This window comes from Aotus nancymaae, unplaced genomic scaffold (genome assembly GCF_030222135.1).
Source record: "Aotus nancymaae isolate 86718 unplaced genomic scaffold, 86718_ANA_hifiasm-v0.15.2.pri h1tg000021l, whole genome shotgun sequence".
Classification (NCBI taxonomy): Eukaryota; Metazoa; Chordata; class Mammalia; order Primates; family Aotidae; genus Aotus; species Aotus nancymaae.
In genome coordinates, this window is record NW_026988433.1 from 9,660,454 (window position 1) to 9,679,946 (window position 19,493).

The window sequence follows — 19,493 nt, forward strand, 5'->3', positions numbered from 1 at the left end:
ATCCTGGCCAACATAGTGAAACCCTGTCTCTACTAAAATATTTTTAAAAATTAGCTGGGCTTGGTGGCACACGTCCCAGCTACTCAGGAGGCTGAGGTAGGAGAATTGCTTGATCCCGGGAGGCGGAGGTTGCAGTGAGCTGAGATCACGCCATTGCACTCCAGCCTGGCGCCTGGCAACAAATCGAGACTCTGTCTCAAAAAAAAGAGTCTAGTCCAGAACACTGTCGTTAGATCAGGGCTCCTGAACCCTAGAACCCTGATTAACACTGCAACCCTGGCCAGGCGTAGTGGTTCAAGCCTGTAATCCCAACACTTTGGGAAGCCAAGGTGAGAGGATTGCTTGAGCCCAGGAGTTCAAGACCAGCCTGGGCAACATAAATAAAATACTTGTTCGTCGGTACTGCAAGGAAAAATTAACATTCAGATGAAAAGTTTTCTCAGAAAGGCAATTTCACTTTCTGCAGAAAGGATGCTGTCCATCAGCAATCTTGCCACAAAAGCACAATGAACAAAGGAAAGGCAGGCATATTTATTCCTTACACACTGGGTCCTTACTGCTATGTCCCGTCTCTGTTGGTTGGAGCCAGACCTCACAATCTAAACTGAATCCGATTGGCCAGCAACTTAAAACTTTTCTAAATAGGCAAAGGCAATGGAGAACAAAGGAAAAAAGGAAGTTGCTTGCTAAAGAACTTAGAAACGTAGTAACATTCCCAAATAAGGAAGGGGCATAGGCTGCGAGCTGGGACATGCCTGTGGGCACGTCCAGCACAGATACCTTGGTTAAAGTACAAGGACATAGAATGTACTTATTCCCTTATGTCTAACAGCCACATAGGGCTTAACAAAGAGTTATTAGCAAAAAGCAAGAAGGCTTTGAAGAAAGTTAGTTTTTGAGAGAAACTATTATTTCTAACATTTATTATTATTCTTTAACAAGAAGGGAAACTTTGAAGAGGAACTTTTTACTTTCCACAATATTAAGACCTTATTTCTAGGGCCGGGCGTGGTGGCTCACGCCTGTAATCCCAACACTTTGGGAGGCCGAGGCGGGTGGATCACGAGGTCAAGAGATTGAGACCATCCTGGTCAACGTGGTGAAACCCCGTCTCTACTAAAAATACAAAAAATTAGCTGGGCATGGTGGCGCGTGCCTGTAATCCCAGCTACTCAGGAGGCTGAGGCAGGAGAATTGCCTGAACCCAGGAGGCAGAGGTTGCGGTGAGCCGAGATCGCGCCATTGCACTCCAGCCTGGGTAACAAGAGCGAAACTCCGTCTCAAAAAAAAAAAAAAAGACCTTGTTTCTATAAAAAATTTTTTAAAACTTAGCCAGGCACGGTGGTGAGCACCTGTAGTCCCAGCTACTGGGGAGACTGAAGCGGGAATATTAATTGAGCCTGGGAGTTTGAGGCTGCAGTGAGCTATAACCACACCACTGCACTCCAGCCTGGGTGACAGGGTGAGACCCTGTCTCCAAATACATAAATGCTCCCCTGGCTCCCTGTGGGGATAGATAGGGCGAGAGAACCCACTCAGAAAGCAGCGTCAGGTTAAGATGGCCCTGGTGGCTCTGGTACCCCAGAAGACTAAAAAAAGCTACAGTGAGAAATGCTTGGAGTGCAACGCTTGGTAAAGTATGATGCTGGCAAGTGGGCATTCTGGAAAAGAAGTCCTGTGGGCGATTCTCCTAGAGACGGCCTAGCTTGACCACAGATAACAGAGCTGTGACGCCAGCTGTGCGCTGGCGGTTCTCACACGGCAGGATTCCAGCTACAAACCTAGCCCGGGGAGGAACAGGCTTAGAAGCAGGTTTTCAAGCCAAGTCTCAGAAGGCACAGGAATCATCTGTGATTCCTGTTTAAATGCTACATGTTTAAATACACGTAGCAATCACCTTTTCTTTCTTTTCCTTCCTTCCCTTTCTCTTTCTATTCAACAGAGTCTTGCTCTGTCAGCCAGGCTGGAGTGCAGTGGTGCAATCTCGGCTCAGTGTAGCCTCCGCCTCCTGTGTTCAAGTGATTCTCCTGCCTCAGCCTCCTGAGTAGGTGGGACTACAGGCACCTGACACAGTGCCCGGCTAATTTTTGTATTTTTACTAAAGACGAAGTTTCACCATGTTGGCCAGGCTGGTCTAGAACGCCTGATCTCAGGTGATCCACCCACCTCAGCCTCCCAAAGCGCTGGGATTACAGGCGTGAGCCACTGCGCCCAGCCAAATATTTAATCCTAATAATAGCCAATATTGATTACTGAAGATTGTCTATGCACAAGGCACTGTTCCAAGTTGTTTGTTGGTATTAACTCATTAAATCCTCACAATCACCCCGTGCGAGTACCATTACTATCTCCATGTTACAGGAAAGGAAACTGATGCACAAGGAGACTGAATAGTGTCCAAGGCTACACAGCAGTGGATGGGAAGCAGAGGTTCTGTTCCAGCAGGACACACGTCCACTCCAAGGTGAGGCTATAATACTGATGCCTGAATCTTCGGGGAAGGAGGCAAGGCAAGTGGGCAGAGATTATCCCTATTTGATAGACAAGTTTCAGAGAGGTGAAGTGATTTGGCCAACATCACACAGCTGACAAACACTTAAAACTGATGCTGGAACTGGATCTCTGGCGTCTAAACCAAGGACTCTACTCACAGTTCCAATATGCCACCAGTGCCCAAGCATGGAGGGGACAGGGATCTGGGCTGGTAAGAGGGACTCAGCACAAGACAGGGGGAGTGATGATTCCAAGCCTCATAAGAATCATCGTCTAGTAAATTATAAATCACAATAACGACAACAGCCAAAATTTATGATGTTTACAATGTGCCAGGCGTTGTTCTAAGGCTCAACATGCAAACTTTTAAGCTGGGCGTGGTGGGTCACACCTGTAATCCCAGCATTTTGGGAGGCTGAGGTAGGTGGATCACTTGTCAGGAATTTGAGACCAGCCTAGCCAGCATGGTGAAATCCTGTCTCTGCTGGGGCCGGGCACAGTGGCTCATGCCTGTAATCCCAGCAGTTTGGGAAGTCAAGGCGGGCAGATCACTTGACGTCAGAAGTTCAAGACCAGTCTGGCCAACATGGTGAAACCCCGTCTCTACTAAAAATATAAAAAAATTAGCAGGGCTTGGTGGCGGATGCCTGTAATCCCAGCTACTTGGGGCGCTGAAGCAGAATTGCTTCTTGAACCTGGGAGGCGGAGGTTGCAGTGAGCCCAGATCACACCACTGCACACCAGCCTAAGTGACAGAGCGAAATTCCATCTCAAAAAAAAGCTGGGTGTGATGGTGCATGCCTGTAATCCCAGCTATTCAGGAGGCCAAGGCAAGAGAATCACTTGAAATCAGGAGGTGGAGACTGGAGGTTGCAGTGAGCCAAGACTGGCGCTACTGAAATCCAGCCTGGGTGACAGAGTGAAACTCCTTCTCAAAAAAATTTAAAAAGTTAATGCTTTTTTTGAGACAGAGTCTCACTCTGTCACCAGGCTGGAGTGCAGTGGCTTGATCTCAGCTCACTGCAACCTCTGTCTCCCGGGTTCAAGCGATTCTCGTCTCAGCCTCCCTAGTAGTTGGGATTACAGGCGTCTGCCACCACACCCAGCTAATTTTTGTATTTTTAGCAGAGATGGGGTTTCTTCATATTGGTCAGGCTGGTCTCAAACTCCTGATCTCCTGTGATCTGCCTGCCTTGGCCTCCCAAAGTGTTGGGATTACAGGCATGAGCTGTGACTGGCCGCATTAACTTTTTTTTTGAGATGGGAGTTTCGCTCGTTGCTCAGGCTGGAGTGCAATGGCACAATCTCGGCTCACTGCAACCTCCACCTCCTGGGTTCAAGCGATTCTCCTGTCTCAGCTTCCCGAGTAGTTGGGATTACAGGCACCCATCACCATGCCCGACTAATTTTTGTATTTTTAGTAGAGACGGGGTTTCATCATATTGGTCAGGCTGGTCTCAAACTCCTGACCTCATGTGATCTGCCCACCTTGGCCTCCCAAAGTGCTGTGATTACAGGCATGAGCCACTGTGCCCAGCTGTGGCATTAACTTTGAATCTCACAAGCACCCCATGGTCCCCGCTATACAGACGAGGAAACCGAAGAACTCAGAGTTCTAAGGAACACGCTCAAAATCACATCAGTAAGCTTTTCTGGTTCCCTAGGATGCTTACCAAAGCTTAGACTCATGCTGGCATGCTCTTTTTGTAAACACAATCAAACTCAACTTTTCTCTGCCTCTGCCTTGTAAAAACAGAAAGATGCACACAGGTGGCCTTGCCTGGCAATAAATATTTTAATTTTTGCTTCATTTTTATGATGACAAATAATTTTCAAGTTTATTTCCTTGTTTAAATACAAAGCTAAACCACAAACAGGTACAATCAAGACATTGCATCTCACATTTACACTCCTGTCGGATCCTCGTCCAATTTGCTGACCACTGACCAGGCTAGCGGCGGGGTGGGAGGGAAGACTTTCTTAGGTAGCACCGTCGTGAGGCCTAGGGTAGGGCTGGGGGGAATCAAAGATGAGGACAGGCTCTCATACCTGTCTCCATTCACATTTACCTGGGACCAGGGTGGGCAGGAGACACCAGGTCACAGCTCCTGAGCCCTGGCCTCCTGGACTGAAGGAACAGGGAGTGAGAATCAGTTCTGTGAAGGGAGGGAGGAGGCAGCCACTTATTCCTCCTACCCTCACAGTCAAGGTGAAAACCTTAGCCCTATCCTTGATTCCTGGGGGCTGCCAGGCCCTATGCGCTCCCCTGCACACCTGGGTGCCTTTCTGAAGCTGGCAGCAGTGGCTGGGGTCAGGGGTCCTGGGCTCCTAGACTCACACCTCAGCTCACGGCTGCGGCCTTACAGGAGGGCCGCCAGGTGTCTGTCAAACACAAGGCTTCGACAGCAGGTCTGGAACTTTCAACCCCAGTAGGATGCGGGGAAATGGGGGTGGATGTTAGGTGAGTAATTTCTGGTCCCACTACAAAACTTTATTTTTGATTAGAGTACCATTCTCAATCTCTTCTACAAAAAGCCAAAAAAAAAAAAAAAGCAGCCACTTCACTCACTTCAAGACCTATATACATTTAAGTTGTTTTCTGTGGTTTTTTTAAATCTTTTTTCTTTTTGATTTTTTTTTTTTAATTTTTATTATTTTTTTAAAATAAATTCAGTGTTCACATTTCTATAAAGAATTAACCCAGTTTCAGGAAACCCTGCCCCGGCAGGGCAGGTAAGCAACACTCTCCCTGCCCACATCTAGTTTGATTTCGCGCCCTGATGCTTCAAGGTGCCCAGAAAAGCGGCAGCTTATGGAAGAGGAAATCTATGCCTGGCCTGTGCTCAGGGCCTGGGGCTCAGGAAGCTTTCGAGAAAGCAGAGGGGAAGACTAGCTTACTGCGAAACCTTTTAAAAAATATTCATACACTTCAATGAGCGCCTGTCGAGATGTTAGGAGAACAAGAGCTTGGAAACATCCCGTCCAGGCCATTGGGAGGCAGCGTCCTCCTCGCACCCCGTCCCTGACCGTCGGGGTGCAGGGGGAAGGTCCCGGCTCTTCCACTGGAGAAAGGAGACTCGCCTGGCTTCCTAGTTCATGTTTGACTCTTTCCTCTAAAACCTGTGCTGAGTCTTGGACTGCATGCACGGGAAGCACAAACATTCGACTTGTATGCAAAAAAAGTACAAAAACAACTAGAATATAAAAGTTTTGGTAATATAAGGCCATCTGTTCAAGTCCACCTTGGAAACCTGTAACAGATATTTAAATACTACAGTGAAAAGGCATCTTAATATACTTTTTAAAAACATCTGAAGTAATCTGCTAAGATTAAGTGTGTAAAAAAAAAATCAATTCCCTTTGAGGGCACTTTGTCCTTTGAAGAAGGGAAGGTGGGGTGGGAGGGCGCGGGGCTGGCCGGTTAATGCTTCAGCCACGGGTGGGCTTCGATGGAAGCCTTGCTGCGGTCCCCATAGTCATACAGGAGCTCCTCCCCAGCCGCGATGTCTCGGGAGGCGATGAGGATGAGGTGAGGTACACCGTCGATGTCGTGCAGTTTGGTTTGGCAGTTCCCACATTTGCTGTGATTGATCAGTCTTCCTAGGCGGTTTGTCTCTCTAGTTGCATCCACGCTGGAGGGGAGGGAGGGCCAGAGAGGGTTAAATTGACAAAGAGGCTTTTTAACCCAGAGAGAGTCACACTTGCACTCGGCTCTGGTGGGATGTTCATTTAAAGCCATGTGTTTTGGAAAGATTCAATTCATAAAGCTATTTATTTTTCCTTTTTAGAGGGGGTCTCACTCTGTTACCCAGGCTGGAGTGCAGTGGCACAATCTCAGCTCACTGCAACCTCCACCTTCAGATTCAAGCGATTCTCCTAGTTTCCTGAGTAGTTGGGACTACAGGTGCACACCACAACCAGCTAATTTTTGAATTTTTAGTAGAAACACGGTTTCCTCATGTTGGTCAAGCTGGTCTCAAAGTTCTGACCTCAGATGATCCACCTGCCTCCGCCTCCCAAAGTGCTGGGATTATAGGCGTAAGCCACTGCACCCGGCCAGCATTTTTTGTTTTTTGAGATGGAGTCTCGCTCTTGTTGCCCGGGCTGGAGTGCAGTGGCTCGATCTCCGCTCACCACAACCTCCACCTCCCGGGTTCAAGATTCTCCTGCCTCAGCCTACTGAGTAGCTGGGATTACAGGTACTTGCCACCGTGCCCAGCTAATTTTTGTATTTTTAGTAGAAATGGGGTTTCACCATGTTGGTCAGGCGGGTCTCAAACTCCTGACCTAGTGATACACCCGCCTCAGCCTCCCAAAGTGCTGGGATTACAGGCATGAGCCACCATGTCTGGCTCTTTCTTTTTTTTTTTTTTTGAGACCAAGTCTCACTCTGACACCCAGGCTGGAGTGCAGTGGTATGATCTTGTCTCACTGTAACCTCTGCCTCCCAGGCTCACGCAATTCTCTGCCTCAGCCTCCCAAATAGCTGGGATTGCAGCCGCCCGCCACCAAGCCCGGCTAAATTTTGTATTTTTAATAGAGACGGGGTTTAACCATCTTGGCCAGGCTGGTCTTGAACTCCTGACCTCGTGATCCACTCACCTTGGCCTCCCAAAGTGCTGGGATTACAGGCGTGAGCCACCATGCCTGGCCTTAAATTTAGTTTTTGAAACAGGTCTCGCTCTGTCACCCAGGCTAGAGTGCAGTGGCGTGATCACAGCTCACTGTAGCCTCAACCACCTAGGCTCAAGCAATCATCCTACCTCAGCCTCCAGAGCTGCTAGGACTACAAGTGTTCACCACCATGCGTGGCTAATTTTTTTAATTTTTAAAGTTTTTTGTAGAGACAGGGTATATCCCTATGTTGCCCAGGCTGGTCTAAAACTCCTGGGTTCTATCCATCTTCCCGCCTCAGCCTCCAAAACTACTGGGATTACAGGCATGAGCCACCGAGTCTGGCCCAATTCACAAAGCTATTTTTTTTTTCAAATGGAGTCTTGCTCTGTCACCTAAGCTGGACTGCAGTGGCGCGATCCCGGCTCACTGCAACCTCTCCTCCCGGGTTAAGGCAATTCTCCTGCCTCAGCCTCCTGAGTAGCTGGGATTATAGGCGCACGCCACCATGCCCAGCTAATTTTTTTGTATTTTTAGTAAAGACGGGTTTCGCCATGTTGGCCAGGCTGGTCTGGAACTCCTGACCTTATGATCCACCCACCTCAGCCACCCAAAGTGCTATGAGCCACCACGCCTGTCCCACAAAGTTATTTTTGAGAGCCTACACAAGCCCTGGGTAGGGATGGGGTGGGACCCAAAGGGCTCTTTATGGAGGCCCAGGAGGAAATAAATAAAGTAAATAAAGTAAACAAATGGAGTCACACTGGTGCAGTGACTCACACCTGTAAGGCCAGCACTTTGGGAGGCTGAGGTAGGTGGATCACCTGAAGTTAGGAGTTCAAAACCAGCCTGGCCAGCATGGTGAAACCCTGTCTCTACTAAAAATACAAAATTTGCTGGGCGTGGTGGTGCATCCCTGTAATCCCAGTTACTGGGGAGGCTGAGGCAGGAAATCTCTTGAACTTGGGAAGTGGAGGGTGCAGTGAGCCGAGATCACACCATTGCACTCCAGTGTAGACAACAAGAACAAAACTCTGTCTCAAAAAAAAAAAAAAAAAAAGTCAACTCCACCGGTCATAGCCAGGAAAGAGCAATTAGTGATTTCAGAGCTGCTCTGGCCAAATGCCCTGAAGGAAAGCCAGGTGAGCTGCTAAACAGGTTCTCATGTGACTAGGCTACTTCTCCCCTTTGTTGGATGAGATAACATCCAGGACAGCTCCAATTCCAACGATTAAAAATGGGAAGCTGGGGCCAGGCGCAGTGGCTCATGCCTGTAATCCCAACACTTTGGGAGGCAGAGGCAGGCGGACTGCCTGAGCTCAGGAGTTCAAGACCAGCCTGGGCAACACAGTGAAAACCTGTCTCTACTAAAATACAAAAATAAATTAGTCGGGCTTGGTGGCAGACGCCTGTAATCCCAGCTACTCAGGAGGCTGAGGCAGGAGAATCACTTGAACCCAGGAGGTAGAGGTTGCAGTGAGCCGAGATCATGCCACTGCACTCCAGTCTGGGTGACAGAGTAAGACTCTGTCTCTAAAAAATAAAAATAAAAATAAAGGCCGGGCGCGGTGGCTCAAGCCTGTAATCCCAGCACTTTGGGAGGCCGAGGCGGGTGGATCACGAGGTCAAGAGATCGAGACCATCCTGGTCAACATGGTGAAACCCCGTCTCTACTAATACAAAAAATTAGCTGGGCACGGTGGCGCGTGCCTGTAATCCCAGCTACTCAGGAGGCTGAGGCAGGAGAATTGCCTGAACCCAGGAGGCGGAGGTTGCGGTGAGCCGAGATCGCGCCATTGCACTCCAGCCTGGGTATCAAGAGCGAAACTCCGCCTCAAAAAAAAAAAAATAAAAAAAAAAAAAGGGAAGCTGGGACCAGGCGCAGTGGCTCACGCCTATAATCCCAGTACTTTGGGAGGCCAAGGTTGGTGGATCATCTGAGGTCAGTAATTTAAGACCAGCCTGGCCAACATGAAGAAACCCATCTCTACTAAAAAGAATACAAAAATTAGCTGGGAATAGTGGTGGGCACCTGTAATCCCAGCTACCCAGGAGGATGAGGCAGGAGAAATCGATTGAACCCGGGAGGTGGAAGTTGCCGTGAGCCAAGATCACGCCACTATACTCCAGCCTGGGCGACAGAGCAAGATTCAAAATAAAAAAACAAGGGAAGCACAGGATAGTTACATCACAGCTTTGAAAAAAGGCAACAACAGGCTGGGCATGGTGGCTCACACCTGTAACCCTAGCACTTTGGAAGGCCAAGGCGGTTGGATCATCTGAGGTCAGGAGTTCAAGACCAGCCTGGCCAACACGGTAAAACCCCATCTCTACTAAGTAAAATATCATACAGAATCAGGAGTTCCTGGCCCTGTGGGCTCTCCTCGCTGCCCAGAAGACAGAAAAGCCACTCAAAGCAACAGTAGACTTACCAGTAGGTTTTGCTCAGATACTGAAAATAGTACATGTAGCAGCCCGTGGAAGGGTCCTGTGCATACAGAGCCTCCCGCTTCTTGGCGTCGGTGATCTCAATGAGGTCCCCGTGGTATTCCACCACAAAGTCGCCCCGGGAGAACTGCTTGGTGGCAATCACACCCCTGCCTTTGCCATCGATGAGGTCAATCTGTCAGGAGGTGATAAGAGAAGGCGTTGGCTCATAACAGCAATGGACGCCACCATGCACAGCAGGCCTCTGGAGAGCTGAGGGCTTATACCAGTCTTTAACAGCTATACTGAGCTGCACCTTAAAATTTACTTGCTTTACATGTACAGGTTGGTGGGTTCTTTGAGATGGGCACGTAGCTGTGCAACCGTCACTACAAGCCAGCTCTAGAACATCTGTCACTCCACAAACGTGGTTCCTTGGTACTCATCTGCAAAGCACGGTTACATCAGAGCTCATGAGAGATCTGCTGGATGGAGACTGCCTCATTTTGTAGATGAGGAAACTGAGGCTTAGAGGGGCAGAGCCATGTGTCTGAGGCCACACAGCTAGGCAGTGACATGGCAGGGACTCAAATCCACACTTGGTTTCTCTGCCTAGGGGCTGTGCTCTATGACTTCCTAGGTGAACAGCAGGCCCAGTGTTCTGGGTCTGTGCCTCGCTCCACGATTTCTCTCCTGTGTCTCCTCATTCTATTCTACATGGAGTCAGAGGGGGTTGCTGGAGGGGTCCAGGACTTAAGCTGGGGTCCCCCTAAGTGGTGGGTGGAAGTGGAAGGTTTCTGAGCCCTAAGCCCTAATCCAGGCCCATCTGAGCCCCACTGTAGAGAGTTCCTCTTCTCTCACCCAAACCAAGTATGCTTGAAATGCAGTAAGAGAAAAGCACATTTCTTGGGTATGGTCATTATCTAGGAAAACAGAGTTTAAAAATGTCTTAGTTTCTCCTTTTAAAAGTTTCCCCAGGCTTCAGCTACACACTGTATAGTCCCATTTATACGAAGTGTCCAGAAGAGCAACTCCACAGAGACAGAAAGCAGCTGAGTGGCTGCCAGGGGATGGGCGAGGGAGATCCGGGGACGGTGGGCAGTAACGGGAGGATGAAAAAATTCTGAAATTTGTCAGGGATGATGGTTGCATTGCATTGTGAATGTACAAAAAGCCACAGAATTGTTTAACCACAATTTCTAACAAAAGTTTCCCCTAGGTAACATTTATGTACAAGGCCCATTTGTTTCCTTCATAAGACATTTCCTTAATGAGTTTCAGTATTTGGCTCTTTGACAACCTAGTAAGAGTCTGACTGGTCCCCATGGCCGTTAGAGGGTTAAAGCCACATGGTGGCCACTCTCAGCCGAGGGACCAGGGAAGGCGAGTCTTCCAGCTTTAGCTATGATGCAGTGAGCACAGCAGCCCCTTACCTTCATTCCTTCTTCCTTCCCACTTTCAATCAATTCATCTATTCTTTTCCTTTCTTCAGACTGGGTAGAGAGAAAGAAAAATAGCATCAGCATCCTCTCCCAAGCCCATCATGGGTGGCTTGAAGGCCTTGAGCCCTCATTGCCTAGGCCATGCCCACCAGGTCACTGTCGGCCTCATTTGGCATCATTGTGAATGATGGGTACCCAGTGATGCCAAAGCCCCCAAGTATCCCTTCTTTTCTCATCATCCATCTGTTGTGGATGATCTGACCTGGGGTTCAACTAGATCAGGAAGGAAACAGTGGGGACCCAAGAACAGAATTGGGCTTATAGATATGTTCTTTGCCCATGCAGTGTGTTGGAAAATGTCCAACTTGCCCAAGTTTGAAAATCAGGCTTCTGACTGCATAGAAAATCAGGTACAGCAGATCAGAGGCTGTGCCCTTTGGATGGGACACAGGCAGTCCACATCCCTCCGTTCTGACGGCCCCTGCTGCTGTCTGTTTAGGATCGCTGAGCTTCACCTGTATAGAAGCCACCACCATGAATAAAAAGAAGGCCTCCAATCCAGAGGGTCAATACATTCCTGAACATAGAACCAGGAGGAGGCACTCCCAGATTCACCTCTCCTCAAAGGCCAACCCTCCTGTACCTACCTCCATCCCTAACCCTGGGTTCCACTGCTCTGCCATAACACAGACACTATGAAACAAAAGGGAACAAAATGAAGACAGATCAGAGGCTCCAAACCAGTGTGGCTCGCCCCAAACCAGCATGTCTCGCCAGCACAGACTTTCACCAAACCAGATGGCACACGTAGAGAGCCCGGCACCAACTGCTGAGCTCAGCCCATTCACCTATACGGAGGCCCAAACCAGCTTGCAGCAATCTGTGCTGGGAACCATGGTGAATGAGTAACGTCAAGGACAGTCCCAAACCCTGCCATCTCCTCGCCATCTCCATTCTCACGGCTGCCCTGAGCCCAGCCACGGCACCTCTCTAGTCACCCGGCTTCCACTCTGACCTCAGGGAACACTCAGTTCTCCACATGGCAGTCAGTGGCTTCTTTAAAATGTACATGAGGCCAGGTGTGGTGGCTCTCTCCTGCAATCTCAACACTTCGGGAGTTCCAGGAGGAAGGATGGCTTGAGGACAGGAGTTAGAGACCAGCCTGAGCAACATATCCCGACACTGTCCCTACAAAAAATAAATAAGCTGGGTGTGATGGCACAGACCTGTGGTCCCAGCTACTCTAGAGGCTGAGGAAGGAGGATTGCTGGAGCCCAGGAGGTTGAGGCTACAGTGAGCCATGACTGCGCCACTGCATTCCAGCCTGGGCAACAGAGTGAGACCCTGTCTTAAAAAAACAAAAAACATGACCAGGCATGGTGGCTCACATCTGTAATCCCAGCACTTTGGGAGCTGAGGCGGGTGGATCACTTGAGGTCAGGGGTTAGAGACCAGCCTGGCCAACAAGGCAAAACTCACCTCTACTAAAAACACAAAAATTGGCTGGGTGTGGTGGTGGGTGGCTGTAATTCCAGCTACTCAGGAGGCTGAGGCAGGAGAATTGCTTGAACCCAGGAAGTAGAGGTTGCAGTGGGCCAAGATTGCGCCACTATACCCTGGGAGACAGAGTGAGACTCAAAAAAAAAACCTTCCCAAAAACTTACTTAATAGTAATATACCTGATAAAACCTCACATATCAATATTAACCTTCAAAATAAATGGATTAAATGTTCCACTTAAGAGATATGGAGGCCGGGCACAGTGGCTCACGCCTGTAATCCCAGCACTTTGGGAGGTCGAGGCAGGTGGATCACGAGGTCAAGAGATCGAGACAGTCCTGGTCAAAGTGGTGAAACCCCCGTCTCTACTAAAAATACAAAAAATTAGCTGGGCATGGTGGTGCATGCCTGTAATGCCAGCTACTCAGGAGGCTGAGGCAGGAGAATTGCCTGAACCCAGGAGGCAGAGGTTGCGGTGAGCCGAGATTGTGCCATCGCACTCCAGCCTGGGTAACAAGAGCGAAACTCCATCTCAAAAAAAAAAAAAAGATATGGAAGGGTCAAGAAGGTCAAAAAAAAAAAAAAAAAAAGATACATATTGGTGGAATGGATTAAAAAAAAAAACTTGGCCAGGCACAGTGGCTCATGCCTGTAATCCCAGCACTTTGGGAAGCCAAGGCAGGTGGATCACCTGAGGTCAGGAGTTCGAAAACTGCCTAACCAACATGACAAAACCCTGTCTCTACTAAAAATACAAAAAATTAGCTGGGCATGGTGGTGCACATCTGTAATCCCCGCTTCTTGGGAGTCTGAGGAAGAAGAATTGCTTGAACCTGGGAGGCGGAGGTTGTAGTTAGACAAAATCACATCACTGTATTCCAGCCTGGGCGACAGAGTGATACTTTGTCTCAAAACAGAAAACAAAAACAAACAAAAAAAAACGTCAACAGTAATATACACTGTTGGTTACTCAGCTGTGACAAATTTACCAGAGTAACTTAAATGGGAGGAGCTGGGTAAGGAGTATGGGGAACTCTCTGTATTATCTTTGTTAACTTTTCTATAACATTATTACATATTACAAATAATTAAATTATTAAAATTAAAATTATTACAAAATAAAAAGATTTTCTGAGATGGAGTTTCACTCCTGTTGCCTAGGCTAGAGTGCCATGGCACGATCTTGGCTCACCACAACCTTCACCTCCTGGGTTCAAGCAATTCTCCTGCCTCAGCCTACCGAGTAGCTAGGATTACAGGCATGCGCCACCACGCCTGGCTAATTTTGTATTTTTAGTAGAGATGGGGTTTCTCCATGTTGGTCGGGCTGCTCTCGAATTCCCAAACCTCAGATGATCTGCCCACCTCAGCTTCCCAAAGTGCTGGGATTTCACGTGACCAGCCTAAAATTTTTTAATTTTACGTTTGTAGGTACATGGTAGGTCATATAAAGAGAAGGTCTTAGACCAAGTTTTTTCGGATGGTCTCTGAGGTTCTGCAGGACCCAGGGCCCATCTTCCTAGCCTCATCTACTGCCCTTGCCCTGTTCCCACACTCAGCCACATCTGTCGGCTCTTTGAAAAGATGGAGCCTGCTCCTGGCTCAGGGCTTTGCACTTGCGGCTCCACTGTCTGGGGGGCCCTTTCCCAATCTATCTGCCTGGCTTGCTTCCGCCTTTCCTTGACGGCTCTGCTCAAAAACCACTTCCTCAGAGAAACTTTCCTGACTCCCTTCACCTATCCATGCCATCAAATCACTCTGTTTTAGTAAATTAATATCAAAGTGTTTTCCAAAACCATCTTGCTCTTGTAGTTGTCTTTTTAACTGTTTTTTAAGATGGAGGTCTCACAATGTTGCCCAGGTTGGTGGTGAACTCCTGCTCTCCAGCCACCCTCCCACCTCAGTCTCCCAAGTAGCTGGAATCTTTTTTTATTGTTAATTACTCCCCATTTGAAAATAAGCCCCACAGGAGGTGGAGGTTGTGGTGAGCCAAGATTGCACTATTGCACTCCAGCCTGGGCAACAAGAGAAAACTCCATCTCAAAAAAAGAAAAAGAAAATAAGCCTCATTGGCCAGGTGCAGTAGATCATGCCTGTAATCCTACCACTTTGGGAGGCTGAGGTGGGAGATCATGAGGTCAGGAGTTCAAGACCAGCCTGGCCAACATGGCAAAACCCCATCTCTACTAAAGATACAAAATATCAGCAGAGCATGATGGCAAGCGCTTGTAATCCCAGCTACTCAGGAGGCTGAGGCAGGAGAATCGCTTCAACCCGGGAGGGAGGTGGAGGTTTCAGTAAGCCAAAATGGCGTCATTGCACTCTAGCCTGGGTGACAGGGTGAGAATCCATCTCAAAAAAAAAAAAAAAAAAAAAAAAAAACCAGAAAAGAAGCCCCGTAAGTCCCAGGGCCTGGTCTAGTTTATTGTGGAATCTCCTGGTCTAGAACAGTGCACACAGCAGGCTCTCAAAGCAAAACCACCACCATCACACACACACAACCACCTTGCTGCGAAACCCATTCACTGCAAGTGTACAGAGAGTGCTGAGAAGTACGGGGTGGTTATGGAAAGACCAAGGTAGCAGAATGGGAGTTTTTCTGCTGGGACTGAACAGGGCAGGTAGATGCGCAGAGGGAAGCTCGGACCAGGCCAGATGTCTCAGTGCAAAGCCAGGGAGGTTGAGTGTGCCAAAGGCCAGGAGTTTGGGGCCTGCAAACAACCAGCCCTGGGCTTCCTAAAGGGAAATCCGGCAGGAGCCCACAGGTGGGCCTAGAGGCAGATGGAGTGGGAGGGATGCAAGGTCGGAACTAGGGCAAGTGAGGAGCACCTGTGACCAGGAAGGAGGGGACCTTCCCGAGCAGAATCAGCAGGCTGCTTGCACATCTGGCTCTGGGGCCGAGCTGGGCAAGAGGAAGCCCAGGCATTGCCAAGAGGCATGGATCCTGCCCTGCGGCTGGCTGCCACCCCACCCGCAGCCAGGCTGGCCAGCGAACAGGCCCCTGCATTGAAACATTCACGAGGCAGGGCATCTCTCCAAGGCCCACCTTGTGTCCAAACCCAGCAGCCCTGATTCCACCCTGTTGTCCAGGACCCCAGCCCTGGTGCTAGGCCCACCCTGGCACTGTCTTCAGCCTCAGTGGAGGTGTGCAAAAGGCTCCGAATCCCAGTTTCACCCAGACCACCTAGCCAACAACAGGCTCTATTATGTCCCACCCTCCTGGACCCCCAGCCTAGGCCTAACATGGCAGTCAGGTCAGGACTGACCCCACCCTTCAGATGAGCCCTGGCTATCCCGTTCTTAGGTTTTAACTGTGCAGTCAGAAAATACTCCGCCCTGACCACCTCCGGCCACGTCATCCCGACCAGCTACAGCCTCCTGCCCCGGCCAGCAACAGCTGGCATGGCTTCACTCAGCAGAGCCAACACAAACAGTCAGGGGCACAGCACGGCTCCTGGTCCAGGAACAGGGCGAGCTTTCTTGTGTTTGCAGACAGCCCTTTAGGGAAGCAAGTGCGCCTTCTCTTCCACTCATCTGCTGCAAGATTCAGCAGACCTGCATCCTGTCCCTTCAAAGCCTTCACTCTGCCCAGAACAAACTCTTGCTTCTTTTAAGGCCAATTCAGCTGCCCCCACCCTAAAGCCCACAGCAGCCCTTGGTGGGTGCTCAGCAGAGGTGCTCTGTGTGGGCATGCTGCAGCTCCAACCCTCGCTGGGAGGTGTCTAGTGTTCTGTGGCCTGGCACTGCCTCATCCTCTGCAGTGCTTTTTTTTTTTTCTTTTTGAGATGGAATCTAGCTCAGCCGCCCAGGCTGGAGTGCAGTGGACCAATCTTGGCTCACTGCAACGACCATCTCCTGGGTTCAAGTGATTCTCCCATCTCAGCCTCCTGAGTAGCTGGGATTACAGGCATCCCCATCATGCCTGACTAATTTTTGTATTTTAGTAGAGATGGGGTTTCACCATGTTGGCCACGCTGGTCTTGAACTCCTGACCTCAGGTAATCCGCCCACCTCGGCCTCCCAAAGTGCTAGGAATACAGGCATAAGCCACCGCGCCAGGCCCAGTACTGTCTTTAAGAATGACCTAGCACAGCCTCCCACTGCCGGCGAATGTTTTATAACAGCTCATTCTTGGCTGAAAGACATTGCCTTTTTCAGGCAACAAAAGCAAAGCTGCTCTCTGTGGGGAAGAAAATGGACGCCTTTTTTTTTTTTTTTAAATGAAGCTTCATCGAGTCAAAGAAAAAGAGAAAGAACACTAGATTATTGTATATCTGCACATTTAACATCAAGAACGCTGAAGGAGTCCACATGAGGGTTGAAATGCTGAAATTGCCAGAGCCAGGGTCCCCACTTCTTTGTGTAGGATACAATCCTGAGCATCTCTCCCAAGCCTGGTGGTCACTGAGGGGTGAGGGAGAGCAGAGGGGCAGCCCCAGGTGTCCCTGAGCGAAGCAAGCGGAGGGACCTGCCACGCCCTGGGTTTAACAGAATAGCAATAACCACACCTCACTGCAGCAAATACTGACTTCCTGCTGCATAGCTCAACCCTCTGCAAACACAGCAGCGGAGGCCCGGACAGGCCAGCTGGCCTTCCAGCCGAGCTCCTCACTGGTCTGCAGGCTCCTAGCACGGCAGCAGCGTGGAAAAGAGCAGAAAGGAGTGACATGCTAGGGAAGCAGTGGTGGCGATAGTAACAGTTAGCTGGTACTTACTGAGTGCCAACCATGGTTCTAAGCGTTCCTCTTGCACAGCCACATTTATTTAATGCTCACGACAGCCCAGCAGATACTATATTATTGTACCATTTTACAGACTGGAGAGTCAGGGCACAGATAAGGTAAGTGACTGGCCTGAGGTTACGCAACCAGCAAGTGGCTCCTAGCCACTGCTCTTTACCACTGTGGACTATGACATGGAAACTCCCAGACGACAAGAAAAGCCTCTGAAAGAACACGCAGCCTTCCCTACGGTCTCAGGCACCCAATGGCTCTGCCAACAAGTCCTGGAAAATCCAGCTTCACAGTCGCGCCTGGCTTTCCCTGCCACGTGCTACAAGTCACAAGGTTCCTTCACACAAGTGTCTTAACCAAGCCCTGCAGTGACCCCCTCAGAAAGGCAGGACAAGCTTTGCGAGATTCCCTGATAGATTCAGAAGAAAACCAAGGCCAGAGAGGCCAACAGACTTGCCCCAAAATGACAAAAACAAAGCTCAGGACACACACGCACGCACACACAAGCACACACACACACACGCACATGCACACGCGCACACCAAGCACTGCCTGGTGGGCCTCCCTGCCCCTCCACGAGCTGGAATTTAAAGCACGTGACTCTACCTGCAGTTCAGCTTTGCTCTTCCTGGAGCTCCTTCGGACAGGGTAGAAATCCGTAAGTTTGCGATTCTGTTGCGTTTTTCCTTGAGCTCTGGGGAAGAGGGGATGAGGAGAAAGTAAATATCAGGGCCAGGCGCAGTGGCTCATGCCTGTAATCCCAGCATTTTGGGAAGCCAAGGCAGGCGAATCACGAGGTCACGAAATTGAGACCGCCCTGGTCAACATGGTGAAACCCTGTCTCTATTAAAAATGCAAAAATTAGCTGGGTGTGTGGTGTGTGCCTGTAATCCCAGCTACTCGAGAGGCTGAGTCAGGAGAATCACTTGCACCTAGGTGGTGGAGGTTGCAGAAAGCCGAGATCGTACCATTGCATCCCAGCCTGGGCAACAGAGCGAAATTCCTTCTCAAAAAAAATAAAATAAATATCAGGACTGAAAACCTGGAGGCACACAGTCCTTAGGAGAAGGCACACAGCTCCTCAGGAGGCAGCTCCTTGGAGATGATGTCACTTAAACACCTTTGTCCACTGAAGCCTGCAGGTCACTCAGTTCACCTGCCCATGAGGGTCTCATCAGAGTTTCAAAGACTGGCTGGGTGAGGTGGGAGGCTGAGGTAGGAGGATCCCAACACTCTGCGAGGCTGAAGTGGGAGGATCACTTAAGCCCAGGAGTTTAAGACCAACCCAGGCAACACAGCAAAACTCTGTCTCTAAAAAAAGTAAAGAAATTAGTCAAGCATGACGGTGCACACTTGTGGTCCCAGCTACTCAGGAGGCTTAAGCAAGAGGATCACTTGGGCCTGAGAGGTTGGGGCTGCAGTGAACTACTGCACTCCAGCCTGGGTGACAGGGCAAGACCCTGTCTCAAAAACAGCAACAATCAAAAACAAAAAAATAAATTTAAAAAACAAAGGCTGCTTATGCTCAGGTGGGTAAGGAGAGGAGAAAGGGGAGGCTCTTGAACTCTGACCCATGCCAGATCCCGAAACTGACAAATAGTGGCATCCCTGCTGATGACTCGGGGCATCTGAGTCTTTGAGGTGAAAGAGGCTGAGAGGTGGCCCCTGAAGCCCTGCAGGCACCTGAGCAGACTTCCCTGGGGTCAGAAGAACCAAACTGCTCTATATCAGGAAGAGGACTGAAGGGGGCACTTACTTTTTTCGGGGGGCCTGTTTGCCCCTGATGGGCTTTTTCAGGCCTTGCTTGGCGACAGCTGCATTGGCGGAATCACAAGACGAGGGTGGAGTTTTTGGAGGTTCTGCTGCTTCAGATTTTTGGTTTGGAAAAGGCGCCAGGGGACCTCTCCTGGCATCTTTGATCTTCTGTTCCTCGGACTTCATGGCACTCCGTACTGCGTTCCCAGCATTTCTTTTCTCTGCAGGTGGAGGCAGGGGAAAGACAGGGGTTTATTCTGTACTCTGTCTCTCCATTTCTAGATCATCAGCTGCATTCTAAGACAGGCTTTGAGAAGAGAGGATCCTGGGTGTGTCAGGCACGAGTGCCCTCAGCCTCTTAAGCCCAGTGTCTGTTATCGGATATGACAGAAGGAGTGCCTAGCGCTAGCTCGATTTTTCAACCAAGACACTGGGCAGAGGTTTGAGGCTTCTGCGTCTTGACGTGGCAGATAGCCCGTGAGGCAGAGGCACCAAAGACGGAGACGCTGGCAAGGGCGCTCGATCAATA

At 49.6% G+C, this 19,493-nt stretch overlaps 1 protein-coding gene across 2 annotated transcripts in view; it reads right to left on the bottom strand.

Annotated features, from left to right (window-relative positions):
- Positions 1 to 4,268: 4,268 nt before the first annotated feature.
- Positions 4,269 to 19,493, bottom strand: part of KMT5A (lysine methyltransferase 5A) — a 28,365-nt gene continuing 13,140 nt past the window's right edge. For both annotated transcript variants that reach the window (XM_064379622.1, XM_064379621.1), the window contains exons 3-7: positions 18,966 to 19,185; positions 17,816 to 17,903; positions 10,968 to 11,027; positions 9,540 to 9,730; positions 4,269 to 6,125 (exon numbers count right to left, since the gene is read on the bottom strand). In XM_064379622.1, the coding sequence (XP_064235692.1) occupies positions 5,915 to 6,125; positions 9,540 to 9,730; positions 10,968 to 11,027; positions 17,816 to 17,903; positions 18,966 to 19,185 (770 nt within the window). In that variant the 3' untranslated portion in view covers positions 4,269 to 5,914. The remainder of the gene's footprint in view (positions 6,126 to 9,539; positions 9,731 to 10,967; positions 11,028 to 17,815; positions 17,904 to 18,965; positions 19,186 to 19,493) is intronic.